This window comes from Stegodyphus dumicola, chromosome 2 (genome assembly GCF_044657685.1).
Source record: "Stegodyphus dumicola isolate Sdum_Otavi_A_Nest chromosome 2, ASM4465768v1".
NCBI classification, from domain to species: Eukaryota; Metazoa; Arthropoda; class Arachnida; order Araneae; family Eresidae; genus Stegodyphus; species Stegodyphus dumicola.
The window spans coordinates 205,843,195-205,862,362 of record NC_140769.1 but is presented as its reverse complement, the minus strand read 5'-3'; the positions used below and the strand labels follow the sequence as shown (position 1 = coordinate 205,862,362).

The following is a 19,168-nucleotide window of genomic DNA, read 5'->3' as shown; positions in this document are numbered from 1 at the left end:
TTAAACACAAAATTGATTAAAATTACATCAGTCACTGTTTTCTCAATACTGAAACTGGCACAGTTAAAAAAATTAATATAATGGAAATGGAACCTCCATAACATGATCACCCCTATCTAGATGAATTTGCTTTTTTGTGAAGACAACAGCCTCAAACAGCATCAGAATATTAATGGTTTAATTTCTCAGAAATATTAGTTACTTTGAAAGGTGGTCTACTTCAGGATGTGGCTGCTATAAGAGGTTTCACTATACATAGGACCTTTAATCTACCTATATTAACGTGGTCCAAGAACACATTCACAATGAAACTACAGCTATTGCATGTAATATTTAAACCTACAATGCAATATATGTAAACAAAAATAAAAGTGAGATATTTTAACATTTTCTTAAACAGATAATACAACCATGAAAAACCTTACTATCAATAAATAAACTTCCCAAATTTATTTCAATTTGCGGTACTTTTCTACATGCATGTAAACAGACTAAACTTGTTTGTTGTAGAGATCAATATGTCTTGGAGTTGCATACAAATATATCAAAGTCTTGTTGATTTATTTACTGTCTATTCCAGCATATAATGTGCACTTATAATTTTAAACTAAATTTTAAATCTTTAGGTGTATTTGCCATATAATGTCCACCCTTTCTTTAATGAAGAAACCTGAAAGATGCATGTACAATGTTCTTATCTTTTGAAACCATTCATTTGAAGATTTTTTCCAAGCTTTCGAGGAAACATTTCAAACCTTCTCCTGCCAAGTTAACCACAGTGCTGGTTTCAAATGTAAAGTCATTCAGTTTGTGAAAGAAAATGGAAACTGTGCTGCAGGAAAGATGTTTGGTGCTGGTGAAAGCTCCATTCACAAGTCGAAGAAAAATGAATCATTAAAATTAATATGCTAAAGAATTAATGTGCTGGCATAAAGAAGTAACAAAATGAGGAAAGTGCTGCGAACTACGTCCTAGAAAATTGCCAGAATGGATTAATTGCAAAAAGAAACAGTATATGTTTATTTGCCATAAAATGAGAGGGGGGAAGAAAATGAAAACTTTAAGGCAACTTTGAGTTGGTGTGGTTGATTTATGACATGGAATAATCTAGATCTACGAGAAAAAAAAAATGTTTTGCAAAGGCTCCCAACAGATTTGGACAAAATATGATAAATTTCCAGAAGTATGTTATTGCCTACGAATGCAAAAAAATTATTTACTGTTACATATTGGAAACACGGATGAAACTCAAGTAATGTTTGATAAAAATTTATATGACAGAAAATAAAAATTTGATATTATGTGGTATATTTTATATAACCAGAGGCCTAAAAATATTAAAACCAAAACATATAAAACAAAAAGATCAACAAGAATAACATTAGTGATATTAGATATGAGCACTGATGGGACAAAAAGGAACAAAACTGGTTCACATAAAACAACAGATCACGAAAAAATCTTAGCGGAAGCCATAAAATTAAAATGCATGATTATTTTTAAAAGAAAGACAAAGCCAAAATGTAATTTCCCAAATGGTGCTTTCATTCCTGCTTACAAGAAAAGGTGGATGGGCGAAAACAGTATGAAATTGTGAATAAGAAATGTGTGGCAAAAATGTTCTGTTGCCTTAAAAAATTCAGAAAGTATTTTAGTTTGGGACATGTTCAGATCCTGTCTAACAGATGATATGAAGAAATTGTTGAAAGAGTGCAAAAGACATGTCAGTTACTCCAGGTGAATTAACATCATTACATCAGTCTAGATGAGTATCAATAAATCATTCAAAGAAAATTTAAGACAATGGTGGAATACATAGATGTTAGAAGGCTGAAAAACATTTATAAAAGGAGGCCAAATGTGTCATGCCAGTACAGAAATAGTGTGCGAATGGATAATAAAAGCATGGAATGAAATTAAACTCAACATAATTCAAAAAATGGAATATATTCAACAATCTAAATGGAAAGGAATATGATTATTTATTTATATACCAGATTAACAGTGATTGTGAAGATGAAACCAAATTTACTGATGTACTTGATTATATAACAGAAGATGAATACAATGAATTTTTCATAATCTGATGATGAAATTCAATAATGAATACTTAAATTCATAAGGTATGTCATTTCATTTAAACAAACATTATTTAGGCACATGTAAAAATCTAATTTTTATATACTCATCTTTTTCTTATTTTTAAATTTATCATTTTTATATCTGGTGTATAATAAGCAACCATAAATTTCAATCTTATTTCTTGTATTAAAAGTGCATGTTAAATGCTGGAATATACAGCAATTCTTGTTGTATATTCCAAGTTGTATATATACCTTGTTTTGGTATAACATTTCCATAGCAGTCAGCAGCTTTCATGGTATTGTTCACTAATGGTTGTATCTAAGATACTACAAGCAAAAGCTTTCAGATGTAGTCTAGAGCTAGACACTATAGACCCTGTCTTGCATAATTATTATTTTTTTTTCTTCTGTGGGTGTTTCTGTAAAAAGGAAAAGCTAGATAACAGCTCTTGGTTCACATTTGAACAATATCTTATTTGTTTGCATTTAAACAGTTATTTTGTTATTGCCTTTGATGTAATCTATGTTCATGACTTCCAAGTCATAATGAGTTACAATGATGCAATTTGGTGTGCTTGCAATGGTACACAATTTCTTTGCTTTTTTTATTTTATATACCACAGGTCTAAAAATGTTAATACTGAAACATATAAAACAAAAGGATTGGTAAGAATAACATTAGTGATATTAGATATGAGCACTGATAATAGATCTGAGGAGTTTTATTTGAATCTTATTTGGATAAAAAATAAACAGTATTTTCCTGTTTATACTTAAGCATAAGTGAAACCAATGAAAAATTAAGGATTCTTTATTAGAATCAGACTCTGATAAAGAACAGTCAACAGTATTTCCTCAAAGACACCTGTATATCAATAACAACAACGATGAATTCAGTACTGAATGATCATCTTATGGAAGCAAAATACTTTTCTGTTACGCACCTGCAATGCATTTTGATGGGTTTTTTAAGTGTAAACAGCTATAAGAATAGTTTATAGACAGCAATTTATTGTTAAAAATAACATTTATTATTACAAATAACTTTTCATTCTTAATTACTAAAAACATAGAAGCTGAAATGAACGAGAACAGTAAATGGAAAATATAAATCTGCAAATATCTGCTATTATGGCAGAAAACACTTCCTTTTTAGATGTAGGTGATGCCACATGAATTCTACTAGGAAGGAGTCAAACTGTTGATGGAGAGTACCTCTTTAAGATTTGTTGTGCCATTTAGAGCAACCCGCAAAACATTCGAATGATTGGAATGACTACCTGAGACAATGTCAATGAAATTAAATGAATACTTCACTGCAAAATGATCACATCCCGCAATTTTCAGCTTGGATAATTTGTAACCTTTTCCGCAGTCCGCGAATACCATTGTTCCATGTGGTATATTATTCTTTTTATTGTGCCCATTAAAGTCTTAGTCCATTAAATAATGATCTGGAACAGCAAATAGGAAGCCCTGTCTCATTTCTCAACAGAAACCTCCAGAAAAAACCCACTATGGAAATAATATGTAACCTAGGTTATGTTTCCTTTTCGTAAAGTAAATTCATTGATTGAGATGATTATGTCAGAACTTCATATCTTAGTTTTAGAAAAACACATCAAGGAATTGCAACAAACCTATCCGAGATAATACCGTAATTTCCGGAAGAAACGCCGCGGCGTTTACGTGTTTAAAACTTAAATTTTCAGCAGGTGCAGCGTTTCTACCCATGCGGCGTTTAGGTGCACTAAAAATAAAATATTTCCTTTGATGCTCATTGTGCATAGTTTGAATAATTTTGCCATTGTACATAGTTTGGATGGCGTTGTCATTGTACATAGACCACTCAGTTGTTCCAACACAAAAGACCACTCAGTTGCTTTTTGCGAACGTTATTTTGTTTACATTCTTTCCCTTGAACGGACCTACATGCCTTATTCACCCTAAACGGGATTTCAGAACAATAACATTCTTCCCCCTTTGAAATCAGCATTCTCATCATTTTGAATAGTCTCTCTCTGCCATTCGATGAATCTTCCAGGAACCATCCTCTCTCCACCCCTGCTTTTTCTGTAATTTTTTTCAAAGGCCGACACGACTCCACCTGCCTCGCAATAACGAACTCCGACGTATTTCCCCTTCAGCATGAATCGATTTTTCTTGGCATTCTGCCAGATACAGATCCCCTCAGTTTGGGTACAAGTACTTGTTGGACAGTTTTCAACTTTAAGTACAAGTACTTGTTGGATAGTTTTAAGGAGCGGAAAATTTTTTAAAATGGCACCTAAATGGCACAGAAGCTATACTGCTGGTTTTAAGCTTAATGTAGTTTCACGTGCTGAACAAATTGGAAATAGAGCAGCAGCTTGAGAGTTTGAAGTGGACGAGAGATGGAGAACTGAAAAAGAAGAACTTAAAAATATGCCACTACAGAAACGAGCCAAAAGAAGTGGTACTGTAAGGTGGCCAAATCTAGCGGATGACCTTGCAAACTGGATAAAGGAGCAACGAAAAAAAGGAATGGCGATTTCGACTGTAAAAATTCGCTTACAAGCAAAATTTATAGCAAAGCAAATGAACATAAATGATTTCAAAGGAGGGCCTTGCTGGTGTAGCAGATTTATGAAAAGAAAAAATATTTCTGTGCGTACTAGAACAACAGTCGGGCAACAATTACCAATGGACTGGCGGGATAAAAAGGCATCTTTTCTAAAATATGTGAAAGATATTATTGACGAAAGAAAACTTCTTCGATCACAGATAATAAATATGGATGAAACGTCGTTAGCTTTTGACTCTCCTGCAAGCAGAACTGTTGATGAAATTGGTGCAAAAACTGTATCTGTGCTTACGACGGGGCATGAAAGAATTTATTTACATGAAATCATTTACATGTGTGTTAGCTTGTGCCACAAACGGTGACAAGCTAAAGCCGATGATAATTTTTAAACGGAAAACTATTTCGAAGGGAGATTTTCCTAATGACGTAATTATTTGTGCAAACGAGAACAGCTGGATGTGCGAAACAATCATGCATGAGTGGCTACAAAAAGTTTGGCAGTATCGTAAGGGATCTTTTTTCCAACCAAAAGGGTTATTGATAATGGATTCCATGCATGCGCATTTACTTGAGTCAGTGAAAACCAGATGTCGAAAATTGTCTACGACCGTAGCAATAATTCCTGGTGGTTTGACAAAAATCTTACAACCATTAGATTTGTCAGGTAATAAATCTTTTAAAGCTGAAGTCCGAAAGCGATGGGAGTGTTGGATGAGTGAAGGATTGCATACGTATACCAAAAGTGGCAAAATGCGTAGAGCATCTTATGAAGAAGTTGCAAAGTGGGTAGGAAGTGCGTGGCAATTGGTAAAAACATCGTCAATAGTAGCAGGATTCAAAGAAACTGAAATTATATCTTTAGATAAAGAGACTCTAAACCAAGAGGATGAATGTGACGATCTGGAAGACTTGGACTTAGATCAGGATTTACTAAATCTTTTTAATTCAGAAAGTGAAGAATCAGATTTTGATGGCTTCATATGATGTATAGTTTGCTGTAATTGCTTTTGTAAGTAAAATTTAAAATTTCCTTTTGTAATCCAAATTTAATAGTTCGTTGTTGCAACATTTTTCATAATATAGTCCGAGTATTACAAATATGGACTTCTTTAGTGGGTATATATAAGTATATTCGTGAACGCAAATATATTTTCAACATTTCTTACCTTTAATTTACCTTTTAATTTATTTTTGAGTTATGATTTCATTTCATGCATTTTTCTTAACATATATGTCATATATCAAGACATAGGTTGAGATTTTGCATCTATACGGCCCACGACGATGTCACGCGCAATTAAATCTATTGCGGCATTTACGCGGTTGCGGCGTTTTCTGTGTAATTTTAATTTTTTTCCCGCCATTTTTCTCAAGTGCGGTGTTTATGCTGATGCGGCCTTTCTTCCGGAAATTACGGTAGTTCCAATCCAGCACTGTCTTGCGACTTAATTGAAGTTTAGTTAACAAAAATCAAAGTGAGTCAGCTCTTTGCACCACAAATAAATAAACCGTAGACTGGTTAACTGCATCAGTTTTCAATCACCTTCCTTTTAAGATGCCTTTCTCTCCTCTGAATGCAGTCTTTCCTCAAGGATAAGATTGTTATCTTGAAAAAGTATGATTGTCTGTTCGTTGCTTGGCAAATCTCAGATTTTCAAACCGATTCCAGTAAAATACAAAAGTCGAACCACAATGAATCTAATGAACCCACACAATCAAAATCCAATGAATTTGAATGAAATTGCATGAGAGAAACAAATTGACAAATAGTTTGGTCCCCAGGTGTAGATGAATAGTTAACTAAACTTAAATTAAAATTTCAAATGTTAAGCATAGCATTCTTTTCTATTATGCACCTGCCATACTAATTGTTACATGACAAATGATCTATTGACCATCATCTGCCATGTGCTGTGTGTATTTGTCATCTGTAAACTACTCCTATAACTAGAAATTGTTTACAATTAAAGACCAAAAAAATGCATAGTAGGCACATAATGGAAAAAAAATTGCTCCAAGAATTTTATCCATTAGGCATATTAGCCAACTGGATAAAAACTGCCACACTCTAAAGCTCTTCTATCTGGTTAAAAAAGACAGCTGCAGTGTAGAAGGGTTTTAAACATAAAATATTTGAAATGTAAGATATATTTAATGACAAATGTCATATGGATATTGTTTTACAGAATTTTATACTGAAGATCCTATTACCTTTTTAGTACAAAAACTGATTTCATTTCTGAATTAAATAATTTGCTATACCCGCTAACAGTTATTAAAGAAGTAAAAAAGTGAAATAAAAATTTTATTTAATAAAATGCTCGATTTCCTTGTAGTTGATGCAATTCATTTATAAACCAAGAATTGTTAGACAAATTTACTTTTATTTTCATCTATCTGTCCAATTAGTGGCTGAGTGGTTAAGATTACTGAATGCTGAGAGTTTGACATGGGTTTGATCCCAGGCAAATGGGATGGCAGGATGGCTGTTTTTCACAGTTTTCCCAATGTGTAATGAGTAAAAAACCAATTTTCCTAGTCTCCACAAAGGCATATCTCCCCTTAAGATAGATTGCCTTCATGTGTTTTTCTTCATTCAAATAACCTTTTTTTTTTTTTCCAGATGAGGCATAGAAATCTCTCTTAACTATATAAACCTACCTCTGAGGAATTACTAATTTGATGCATATTTTTTACATAAAAGTTTCTTTTAAAACATATTAATATTCTTCATGGTTAAAAGTGAATTTCAGGACGCACTCTCAGTGTTTCACATTTGAATAGACTTTGAATAAGCCAGAAAAGTAATAAAAACTATTTTCATAAAAAAAAATCAGCTTTACATAAATTTGTAAAATTGAGCATAATTTAGCTAGTTATCCAACAAAATTGATTGCACAGAAGTTTTTACAGAAAAATTACCTTAGATTCTGCATTAGGTTTTGCACCATACTCTAGAAGAGTAGTGGCAATATCCATCTGATTTTTCTTTGCAGCTATATGCAAAGGAGTATATCCATTTTTAGCAGTAGCATGAGGGAAAGCTCCTTTATCAAGTAACAACAGAGCTACATTAACATGATCATAATGGGCAGCAACGTGTAAAGGAGTAACTCCATTCTATAAGAAAATTTTAAAAAAAATCATAAAATATTAGGTGGAAAATATGTACATTTATTAATTTTTTTTACATCTCTTTTGACTTGAAAATTAGATGCACTTAAACTTCAAAAATCCAGTCCAAATTTAATACCTGGAAAACCTACAAGATTGTGTTGCTTTTTTCCTATAAGCTAAATACATATTTACTGCTACTGCAAATTAAATATAGAAATTTTATTTTCACTTATTACATTTTATTTCAACAAGTGTTATACGATTATCAAAAACATATTTGCTACAACAAACTATAAAACACAGTTTCACCCATAAAATAAAACATCTTTTACTTGCCTATACTCATTACCAACCTATTCCTATTTAAAATGGTAAAAAAAAAATAAAGATCTGTTCCTAAAACAAGACAATGAATTTAATTTTTATCCCAAAGGGGTAATTTTACTCAGAAGGGCTATTAATTTCATTTTGGCATATTAAATTGATTCACTATAAACAGAGAATCACTTTTTAAATTGTTGCCCCCAAATATTATCGCCCTGTATTATATTTAAAGAAATTAAATAATGAAGAATCTGCGTAATTGTGTGTATGTTTCTCGCATTATGATAAAACAACAATATCTAGAGCCATAAAATTTTGAATAACGTTCGTCTTCACCAGAATATGGTCATCTGAAAGCCCAAATTTGGAACTTGGAATTTGTTTTATTATCTATTTCATATTTTGTAAAGCATTTATGAGTTTTTGATTAAGAAACTCAATGATTTCAAAGTAAGCAATAGCAACACTGTATTTGGGGCGGGGGGGGGACATTTTAATCTCCAGCACACAAGACTGTATCGGAAATTCAAAAGATATGGCTCTTTTAAATATTTTGTGATATCACTGTTGAATATAATTTTATGGTTTAAGTGCGATGAACACAGTATTTAATAGATAAAGGTAACGCACAAGATGTTAAAAAATGTCCCTAACTATGAAAGCTTAGCAGAATTTTTTTAACCAATGTTTTATTTTCATTTTCACTATTAAAATCAGGTAAAGTAATTATATTTTATTTGTATTAAAAGGATCAGCTTAAATTTAATTGAATCAAAATAAAACATTATATTCCCTTTATATAAAGTAAATAAAATTCACAATTTTATACAAATTAAAAAAGTTTTCATGATGGAAAACGGCATATGCATTTCCTATTGCGATGCTGAAAAGTATGGCACATCAGCAAGCACAGTTCCACAGATCATAAATCTGCACAGCTTCAAAATCAGATAATGGATAAATACAAAACTGGCAAGAAAAACAATAAGCATTTTCTCACTCCATAAAGGGAAATATTATATTTTCCTGAATGAAAGAATCACTGGTGCCATAAGGCAGCATACAAGTTTCAGCATGATGGAACATCAGCACATTTTCAACAAAAATTTAAGGAACTATTTAGATGCCCCCAATTTGAGCACCTGGATTAGGCAAAGTGATCTTATACCTAAGCTCCCATAATTGTCCAATCTACTACATCTTGATTTCTTTTTTGTGAGCTCATCACCAGCATTTTGGTTGGTGTTGACTTGTGATTGATGTATCTAGTGCATTCAGGAAAATCTCTTTCCCTTTACTGTAATTGTGTGCTGGTGACTGTTTTTTATGCACTTACTATAAATATTCAAGAAAGCTATTTTTTCAGCTTCTTTGTCATTCTTATGTTTGTGTTTCTCTTTCATGGCTTTGCCATCAAACACCCTGTAGTGCCTTTGTATTTCATTTTTTATAAATTTTGTGGAGAAAAAAAATTATTTCAGCACATTTTATCAATTTTTAAAGCTTTGTATTATCTTTTTTTAAACATTCTATTCACCCAGAGGTTATTTTAATGTATACTGCCATAAAATACAAGTCTCCAAGAAAACGTTTTCATTTTTGGTATCTAGTGTTTCATTTTTGGTGTCTAATATTTGGTGTCTATATGCATAAAATCTACAGTATTTTGTACAACAAAATACCAGGCCCACTACAGGCAAAGTGGTAAAATATTTCTATAATTTTGACCAAGTATAATAGTGAACATGGGACAATTTCTTCAAGAAATACCTCCTTAAAAGAATCCTTTCTGAGGCAGACAATCAAGTTCTTTGCCACTGTAACATATAAAAATATTTTACGTACTAATAGATGATCCAGTTTGAAAAGATGATATAAACTCAATTATCAATACATGCAATACAAGTAACTCTTTATGATTTTCTTAATTAACTTTTTATTCTCTTAATAAAAAATTGAATTTAATTAAATAAATTTAATTACAAATTTAAATTTACTTACAAATTTAATTAAATAATATTTTTACCCTTGCCTGCATGAATGACGAAACACGAATTGAATGATTGGAGAGTTAGGTTTGGAGGCAACTTCCCCTTGATAAGTCTGTCTCCTGCCTGCTCAACAGTCATTCACTTATGCATTTTTAAAAAAAAAATTGTTTGGATTAATTTTAATTTGCTAAATTAGTGAATTTATTTTCATGGATTGGTTTTGCACTTGATTTGCTTATGCTTCTGAATTTAAACAATATTGTAGATTAGTTTGAGAATTAAATCTTTTAAATATTTTATATGTTTACACAATTTTTTAAAATATTTAAAAAAAATTTTTTAACTTTAAATTTGCCTTTTTTAAAAAAAATTTTGGCTTTAAATTTGCTTTTTTACGTGTTTGTTAAAATTTAAATTTAATTTGTTCAAATTTTTATTCTCTTAATTATTTTTAACTAATCTGAGTTAATTTTTTAACCTTAATGTAAAAACACAAAATAAAACATACAAAACATACGAAATAGGTGCTAACTGTTATGCTAATTATTTTTGTTATTGTAAAGTTTTCCTTTGATAATGCACCAGTTAAATTTTCAAAAACTAAAACTGCATGTAAATTTTAATAGGATTTGATGAATTAAATTTATTTATTAAAATATGATTTAAATTAATTTCATGAATTTTCAAGTGCCACTCTTTTGCACCGTTTAAATAATGCTTTAATACAGGGGTTTGCAACCAGGGTTCATATTTTCCATTTTTTGCATGGGGAGTGGAATGCAGTTAGCCTTTTATTTACATCTAAAATATTTTTAGTTTATGAAAATAAAAAAACTACTTTTATTCAAAGTCTGTTATTTATAAACATTTTCTCTACTTTTTCGTGTTTAATTTACAAAACACATTAAATTTTTTTAATTAAATAAATGATTTAATTTAAAAAATTTTAAAGTGTTTTGTTATTTTGTCTAAATTATTTGTCTAAATTTAAATAAATGATTTGAAGGGGGAATGATAGTCTAGCAATGGTGAAAGTGGTGCATGGGCAATAAAGGTTTAGAACCACTGCCTTTCGCAGAAAAGGTAACTAGTAGATGCTTATATAAGATTAATAAAATTATTTACCTTGCCTTGGGCATCAACAGGAGCATCTTTTTGAAGAAGCAGCCTAGCAACTTTAATGTTGCCATACTTAGCTGCCAAATGGAGCGGAGTGAAGCCTTTCTGGAATTGTAAAAAATAATTTTTGAATTTTGTTGCAAAAAATATGTTAAATTAGTCATTCTTATTAAATTTACATCCAACTTTGTTTTTACAGGGCCAAGAGGCTCTTTGAAAAATTGTGCTAATAAAAGTATAAAAATAATATAGAAACATGAAAATTAAAGAAAACTCCCAGTAAATCAATGCTGCCACTTCATGAAGTAAACATGTTTTTATCTAACCAAATGTTTTGCTAGATTTCTCATTCATTAATTTAAATTTACTTAATTTAAATCTAAGTGCTTTTAGCTGAAAAAATTAAAATGAGATTTTAAAAAAAATAATAAAACTTATGTCAGTTTTCTAGAATATGAAAAAGAAAATTTATTTCATAATTACATACACTTGAAAACTGACTTTAAGCAGCTTCTTTTATCATAAATATAAATCCTAGGAATTTTTCTTAAATGGAAGTTTTTCCTCAAAATAGATTTACTTGAATATTTTTAGAAGGTGCCATATGAATTATGTTAGATTCAAATAATCATCATGAAAGAGTACTGGCTTTCCTCTTCTAAGTTATATTAAACCAAAACTGTACAAAGATAATTTTTTATTAATAGAAATTGGTGTACTTCATAAAATAAATCTGAATACTAAGCAAAGTGAATTTTTAACTTTACCTTTGTTGTAGCTGTCAGCGATGCATTATGGTCAAGAAGAACGGATGCTACTTCTTCTTGCCCTTCTTTTGCTGCTATGTGAAGTGCAGTATACATATCTTTTGTAGTAGCATCTACAGCTGCACCATGCTGAAGTAATAGACCAACTATGTCAACATTGCCTAAGCGAGCAGCAATATGAAGTGGTGTCTGATGTTCCTACAATAAAGAATTATAAAACAGTCTAAATGAAAAAGCAATGCATTTAAAGAATGGCTTTTCCTAAAATACGGAAATCTGATTTTTCAAAAAAAATTGTTACTTACATAATAACTGATACCATGAATGCAAGTTGCCAAAAACTTAAGATTCCCATTATTATTTTCATTTTTATTTCCAAATTTGTACATAAAAACTGGGACATCTTATAAAAGAATTTGAAAATAATTGAAATTTAACATAAGAAGAGCAAAAATTAATGAAATTAAACAGATTTTATTGAAATTAAAATAAGATAAATTGAGAAGATATGCCCAAAAATGGAGAAGGAAAGGGATCAAGAAAATTAATAATATACTTTTTTGCTTTAAAAAAAAAATGTTTCTCAGTGAGGCTATAAAAATGTTCCATTGAGAAATGCTAACAGGTAATAACAATGACAGCAGGAAATCAATTTGAAGGAAAATGGATCCCATTTAGATATGCCATATCATCTACCTAACTGCTGCCATGAGAAATTATTTTCTCAAGAACTGCATATGACAGATAAAAAAAACTGTCACAGATTTGAACAATAACAGAACAATTTTTTTCCACCAAGTATACACCAAAGAAATAATTTGGCTAGTGAGAATTACCATAGCATTAACTAAAGCTCATTCTCTCCCATGTCCAAGTACTCGTTCATTAAGTACTGGTCCGGAATGGCAAAATCTGTTTTTGCCATTGCTTAATTGACCAATTCTTAGCCAGTGTCCATTTAGCTGTCTAACTTTGAGAATGCTGTCTAGGATGCATCAAGGAGATTAGATCAAAATTACACCTGCAAGAACTAGGGATAGATCAATATAAACTTCTCTAGGATTCATCATTGTCAATTATCAAACTAAACAGCATAACTTAACTGAAGTTCTTTATATCAGTTAATAGGTAAGTACAAAATTTTCAAAAAATGATGCAGTTACACAGTCATTTCTGGAATAGTATAAAATGCTTATCTACCTCTTGCTAATATAATCTTACTATTAGCATTTACTTCACTCAATCAATCAGTAAGTAGGTAAATAAAAACAATTACTATAATTTAATCAATTAATATTAAAAAACAGAACCAAATACAAATTAAAGAATTCACTATAAAACAGGAAGCTAATATAAATACTTTTATATATATAATTTTGAAATTACTGCATTTAAGTAAGTGATTGAAAAAAGACTTAAAAATTGGTAGTTTACAGAGACAAATTCAAGAAGTAGGATATTTACCCTAGCTGATGCATCAACATGAGCACCATTACGGAGAAGAATGCGAATTATATCTGACTGATTAGCTCTGGCAGCAAGATGAAGAGGAGTTTCACCACGAACAGTTGGTACATCAGCATTTGCTCCATGCTGAATAAGGTATATTACAATATTCATGCATCCCATGAACGATGCGACATGAAGAGGAGTTAAACCAGACTGAAAAACATAAAAATGTCATTAAAAATGATTTGAACCATCATTAATATAATATGAAAATTTAGCTCCCTCCAAAAGGGGTGGGTGGGATGAAAGACCATAAAAGAAAATATTTATTGCTTTACTTATTAAAGACTTAGTACAACTAAAAGTACCAAAAGTTACTTATTGTTCTAATTTATAGTCAAAGTACAAAAAAATATTGCCATGTCGCCTTTTAAAAATCCCATACACATATAATTTCCTTTATTGCCTATATCATCTTTAAAAAATTTCATGTATAAGCAAATTATTCTTTCTTTAACAAAGGTGCATTGTTTAGCTACAAATTTCCTTGGGAGGGTGGTACCTCAGACAGATTTTCTATAAAATTCTGCAGATCTCAAAGCTATCTGACAAAGAATAGATTCAATTCACCTTCTTGCTTTCCTTATCATCTGAGCCCATGTCAAAACTGTTTTCATATTAGTTATTTTTATCAATAACACAATTTTTTTCACAGCCCATTTTCTGTTATTCTTCAGTTCTATTAGTTGGAAAATAAGTACTACAAATGCATTTTATTACAGAAATATCATAAAATATCCAAACTATCAGTTACATTCTAGAACTGCATCATATTTCAAAAACAACAGATATGAATTCAGTAAAACTACTTTTCAATGTAGACTAAATATACAGTTGAACAATAATTACTTATAAGTTTATAACAATGAGTAAGTATATGAAATATTTCTCAGAATTCACTGGAATACTCTACTATGCAATAAATCCTTAAAGGAATTGACTCGCACAACAAATAATATTTTTTATATAGAAAGCAAATCAAAATACTTTTAAGTTAAATTTCTTAGTAAGTTCAGGGAGGGTACCCCCGAATGTGGTTATTGCTGAATATTTTTTTCCCCATCTGAATTGTGGTGAAATTTTAAATTACATCATTCTGACAAATTTGAGTAACTTTAAGTATACACTAAATGCATTTTTTCTAAATCAGAGTTGAAATAAATTACATCTACAATCCTAATTTAATAGAAGTGAATAAATTGTAATGAAATCACCTTAATGATTTCAGTAACAGTGAACAGGGAGGAATTAAGGAGGGGGAAATCCTTTCAGTAACAGTGAACAAGGAATTAAGGAGGGGAAATGCCATTTCTACTGACGCTTTATAAAAGAAAAAGAGGCAAAAAATATGTAAGTTTTAATCAGCTTTCCTAGATAAAGAAAAAGAGTTCATATTTTTACTTAATTTAGCCATTTATTTAGTAAAAAAAAAAAAAAAAAAAATCTAAAACAATCTGATTTAAAAAAAATAAAAGAAACTGATTGTTTATAAAATATTTTAAGAAAGCAATCCTATCCACCACTTCTGTGTATGAAAATAGAAAATTAAATTAATAATTCTCTGAGGAAAAAAATTTAATGACAGAAAAAATACAATCATGTTTTTCTTCCTTTAATTACCGAAAAAAGAGAAATTTGTACCGACTCTAAATTGTAATTCCTTAGATTTAGCTCCATTTCTTTTTTACAGAAAATGGTTTTGAACAGCTAAATAAAATATGCATCATCTACTATTTCAATGCAAAATTAAATTTTCCTTAAATGGAAACAAAAAATAATTTCTAGTAAACAACTTACATTAAACTTTAATTTTAGTTCAAATCACATGTTGAAAACTTTTAAAAAGATAATTACAAAATTCTCAACAATCACATTTGTACGAGGGTTGGAACTTTAATAGTGGCAACTATTTATTTACAAGGAATACAAAAGTGATACATGTCACCATGTTTTACAGTCCTTCAATATAGTCACCAGCATTGTGTACAACTGATTTTCAATGATGTGGAAGTCTCAGAATACCTGTAGCAGCGCCTGTCTTGTTGATAGTTTGAATGGACCGGTCTACTGCCGCAAGAATCTCAGGAACAGTTTGGAAGCGAGTTCCACGAAGTGGTTCCTTCATCTTAGGAATTAAGTCATAGTCACAAAGGCTTAGATCTGGGAAGTATGGTGGAAGGTAAAGCACTTCCCAGCCCCATCGCTTGAACAAATCAGTCACAGCTTGCGCTGCATGTGGCCGAGCTTTGTCATGCAAAATGAGAGAAGCGTTATGCAGAAAGTGTCGCCGTTTTTTTCTCAAAGCTGGTCGGAGATTGTGCTCCAAATATGAGCAGTAATACTGCGCAATGACGGTCTGCTGTGGGGGAACGGTATGCATTAGGATGACACCATCACAGTTGTAAACGAGAATCACCATAACTTTCACATTGCTGGGGTTCTAACGAAATTTCGAACGCCGTGGTGACCCGTGACGATGCCATTCGTTTGATTGGCGTTTCAGTTCTGGCTGGTGCGATCGGGCCCAAGTCTCATCCAGCGTAAAAAAGCATCTCCTTCGCGCTCATAGCGCTCCAGGTAGGTTCGGGCAGCATCGTATCATAGCCATTTCTGCATTTCCATCAATTGATGTGGAACCCATCGTGAAGCAATTTTTCTCATGGACAGGTGTTCCTTCAGAATGTGCAGCACACTCGTATGCGCTAATCCTGTTTGTCCGGCCAGCTGACGAATAGTTTGGCGGCGATCACTGTCCGTTAGTGCGGCAACAGCTTGCACGTCTGCATCGCCGACACTCGGACGACCTGGCCGCAGCATATCTACCAAGTTTTGGTGTCCTTCATTGAAAGCTTTCACCCATCTTGCTACGGTTCTGTAAGGCAATGCAGATTCCCCGCAAGCCTCTTGAAGCCCTTGATGACACTGTCGTGCTGTACGACCTCTGGCACATTCAATTTTTATTCAACATCGTTGTTCTTGTTTTGAAAACCTCCTGACAACACTTACTTTAGACCGCGAGCTAATACAAGGATCCGTTCTTCGCGTCACTCCACATGCGCGTGACATAGGCAGGACAAGTCTTTTTGCTGAGAGGTAAGGTAGGTATGTAGTTCACGTATGGTATACACGATATTCTTTGGTTTTGTTGTGTAGCATTTTTTCAGCTGTGTTGCCACTATTAAAGTTCCAACCCTCGTACATATCTACATTAAACAATAATACATATATTTTCAATGTAGTATAAAAATAAATTATGCAAATTTTTCTAAAATAAACATGCTGCTATAAATACAGCTTACAGAAGTTTTATTTGTTTTAAAACATTTTTCAAAGTAAAATCACAAATACATTTGAACAGTTCAACATTTAGAACAAACTTACTTCTGTGGTAGCTTCAATAGATGCACCGTGTTTCAACAGTAGTTCAACAACTTTTATTCGGTTCTTTTTGCAAGCGATGTGGAGTGGTGTAAAGCCATTCAAAGCCCGAGCATTTGGATCTGCTTTTCTATCTAAAAGTAACTTTGCTACTCGTACATGGCCACAATGAGCAGCAACATGAAGAGCTGTTAAATAATCCTGTAGACACAAATATCAAGTTTATGCGATTAACATCTCACAGACTCAAAGTATAATATTTCTAGATAAAATTACAGGAGAAGTTCCCCACTCCTACTAAAGATTTTTAGATTATGAAACCCAATCTTTTAAAACCAAATTCTGACATATTCAAAAAATAAAAATAAAACTTTCCATTATGCTACAGCAAAAATGATATAATATCGGTAATTAATGCAGAAATCAGCAAGGACTTATGATTTTTCTGCATTCAAAATCAATACTGAAACAAAACTTTGGAATGTTTCAAGAATAAGCTGATTATGAAATTCTGTTTATCAGTTAATTATTTAGAATTTTACAATTTTAAAGGAAAACTACAACCATCTCCATTGAAAAGTAATAATAAACAAAGCTGAAGTAATAAATAAGAAGACAGTTCTTAAATTTTATTCTCTCCGTCCCAAATGCAAGGGAAAATACAGTAATAACAGTTAATTTATGGCCTTGTTCACTTTTTTAGAAAAAAGAGCTCATAGAGAATCAATCAAGGTTACACTAAATGAAAGCACAGATGTTATAACTGCGGTGTTAAATCACACTTAATCATAAATGGTACTAAATCTTGGCAATGGTTAGCGGGGTAATATGTAAGCATCAAATTTTGCCCTTCACGAATGCCAATATTCTTACGTTTATACTTAATGGCATCGAGTTTTCTCTTTTAAATAGGTGCAAAACTCGCAACCCCTTTGGTGACTTTGCACACTTGGCAACATAGCATTTCTGATATATTTAATGGGAAAGTATCTATTTTTCTAATTAAACTGTTTAAAATCATGTCCACCTCCTTTGAAGATCCTATATAATAAATGCAAATTAGAAATTGACTAAAAAAAAACTAATTTGTGCAAAATTTAGAGAAAGGTATATGGTCAGCAAATATTTTCAAGGATTCAACTGCAAAGCTACTAACACATGCTATTTTACTCAAGGAGACTGCTAGAACTTTATTATTATTACTATTATTATTTTACATCTTATATTTTATACAGCACATATCTAAGTCTTATACAATTTGCACTGCATGAATTCAATTAAATAGAATTTTGGTTAGTGGTGGGCACTATCTTGTTGATGCTTACTTCACCATTCTGCGCTGTTAAATAATACAATGCACACTATTTCCTTCTTTGAAAAGTAAATTACATCAGCTCTTAATAATTAAAAAAACTGAAAACTCGAAAAATGAGATCAATGCTCATTCTTCTTTGGCACGACATAATTTCAGAGCTACTCATGTTGGGAAATATACAAGTTACTGAATTTGGCACTTCCCTATATAATTACTACCAGTACCTCATTAATTGAAAAATGTCTGTTAAAATACTTATCTTAAATATATATTTGTAATTACAAAGTTCTTTAAATATGACGTTTTATTTAAAAAATAATTATTTTATTTAAAGAAATTTTGTTAATATAACAAGCAAAGTTTCAACAAGAAAAAAAAAGTTTCAAAGTAAATAAAGAGCAGAATTTCAACACTATTGATGAGAAGATTCTGCAAAAATAAAATCAGATATATGAAAACTTCTGTTTTAATTTTACTGAACACTTCAAAAGTCATTTTCATAAGCCTGCCTTACTTTAATAAGCTTTGCATTTCAAAGTTCAGGCCTGTTCCGAAAAAGACAGAAAAAAGGCTATCAAACCTTTTCCCAAATGTGCTATTTATTTTTATCTTGCTAAAATTATCTAAAAGGTGCCCAAAGTAAATTTTAGTCATTAATTGAAAAGCTATCAGATTCCTTTAAATTGCAGCATTTCAAATACGCTTCACTGTTATACAATAAATTAAACATAAAATATTTCACTGATCTAGGGCTCAAAGGTTTTAGTTAACAAAATAAAATGACAGGTCATATTACTCATTTATTAGTGAAGTTAAGAAGCTGCATTACTCTGAGATAACCTGAAGAAATGAGATTTCTTAAGTGTACAAAATGTTAGATATTTTTGTAATTATTTGCATTTATTTTATTGTATTGAGGCGTTTATGTACTTTTAGAGTGTTGCAGATCGTTTTCATTTAATTTTTATTTAATCTCTTTTGTGCCATAATTTTATCGCATA

General features: G+C 31.2%; 1 protein-coding gene across 1 annotated transcript in view; it reads right to left on the bottom strand.

Annotated features, from left to right (window-relative positions):
* Positions 1–19,168, bottom strand: part of LOC118199574 (uncharacterized) — a 317,346-nt gene that overhangs the window by 154,168 nt on the left and 144,010 nt on the right. Inside the window, exons 10-14 of the mRNA XM_085810256.1 lie at positions 16,856–17,053; positions 13,430–13,627; positions 11,966–12,163; positions 11,205–11,303; positions 7,570–7,767 (exon numbers count right to left, since the gene is read on the bottom strand). Of these exons, the coding sequence (XP_085666382.1) occupies positions 7,570–7,767; positions 11,205–11,303; positions 11,966–12,163; positions 13,430–13,627; positions 16,856–17,053 (891 nt within the window). The remainder of the gene's footprint in view (positions 1–7,569; positions 7,768–11,204; positions 11,304–11,965; positions 12,164–13,429; positions 13,628–16,855; positions 17,054–19,168) is intronic.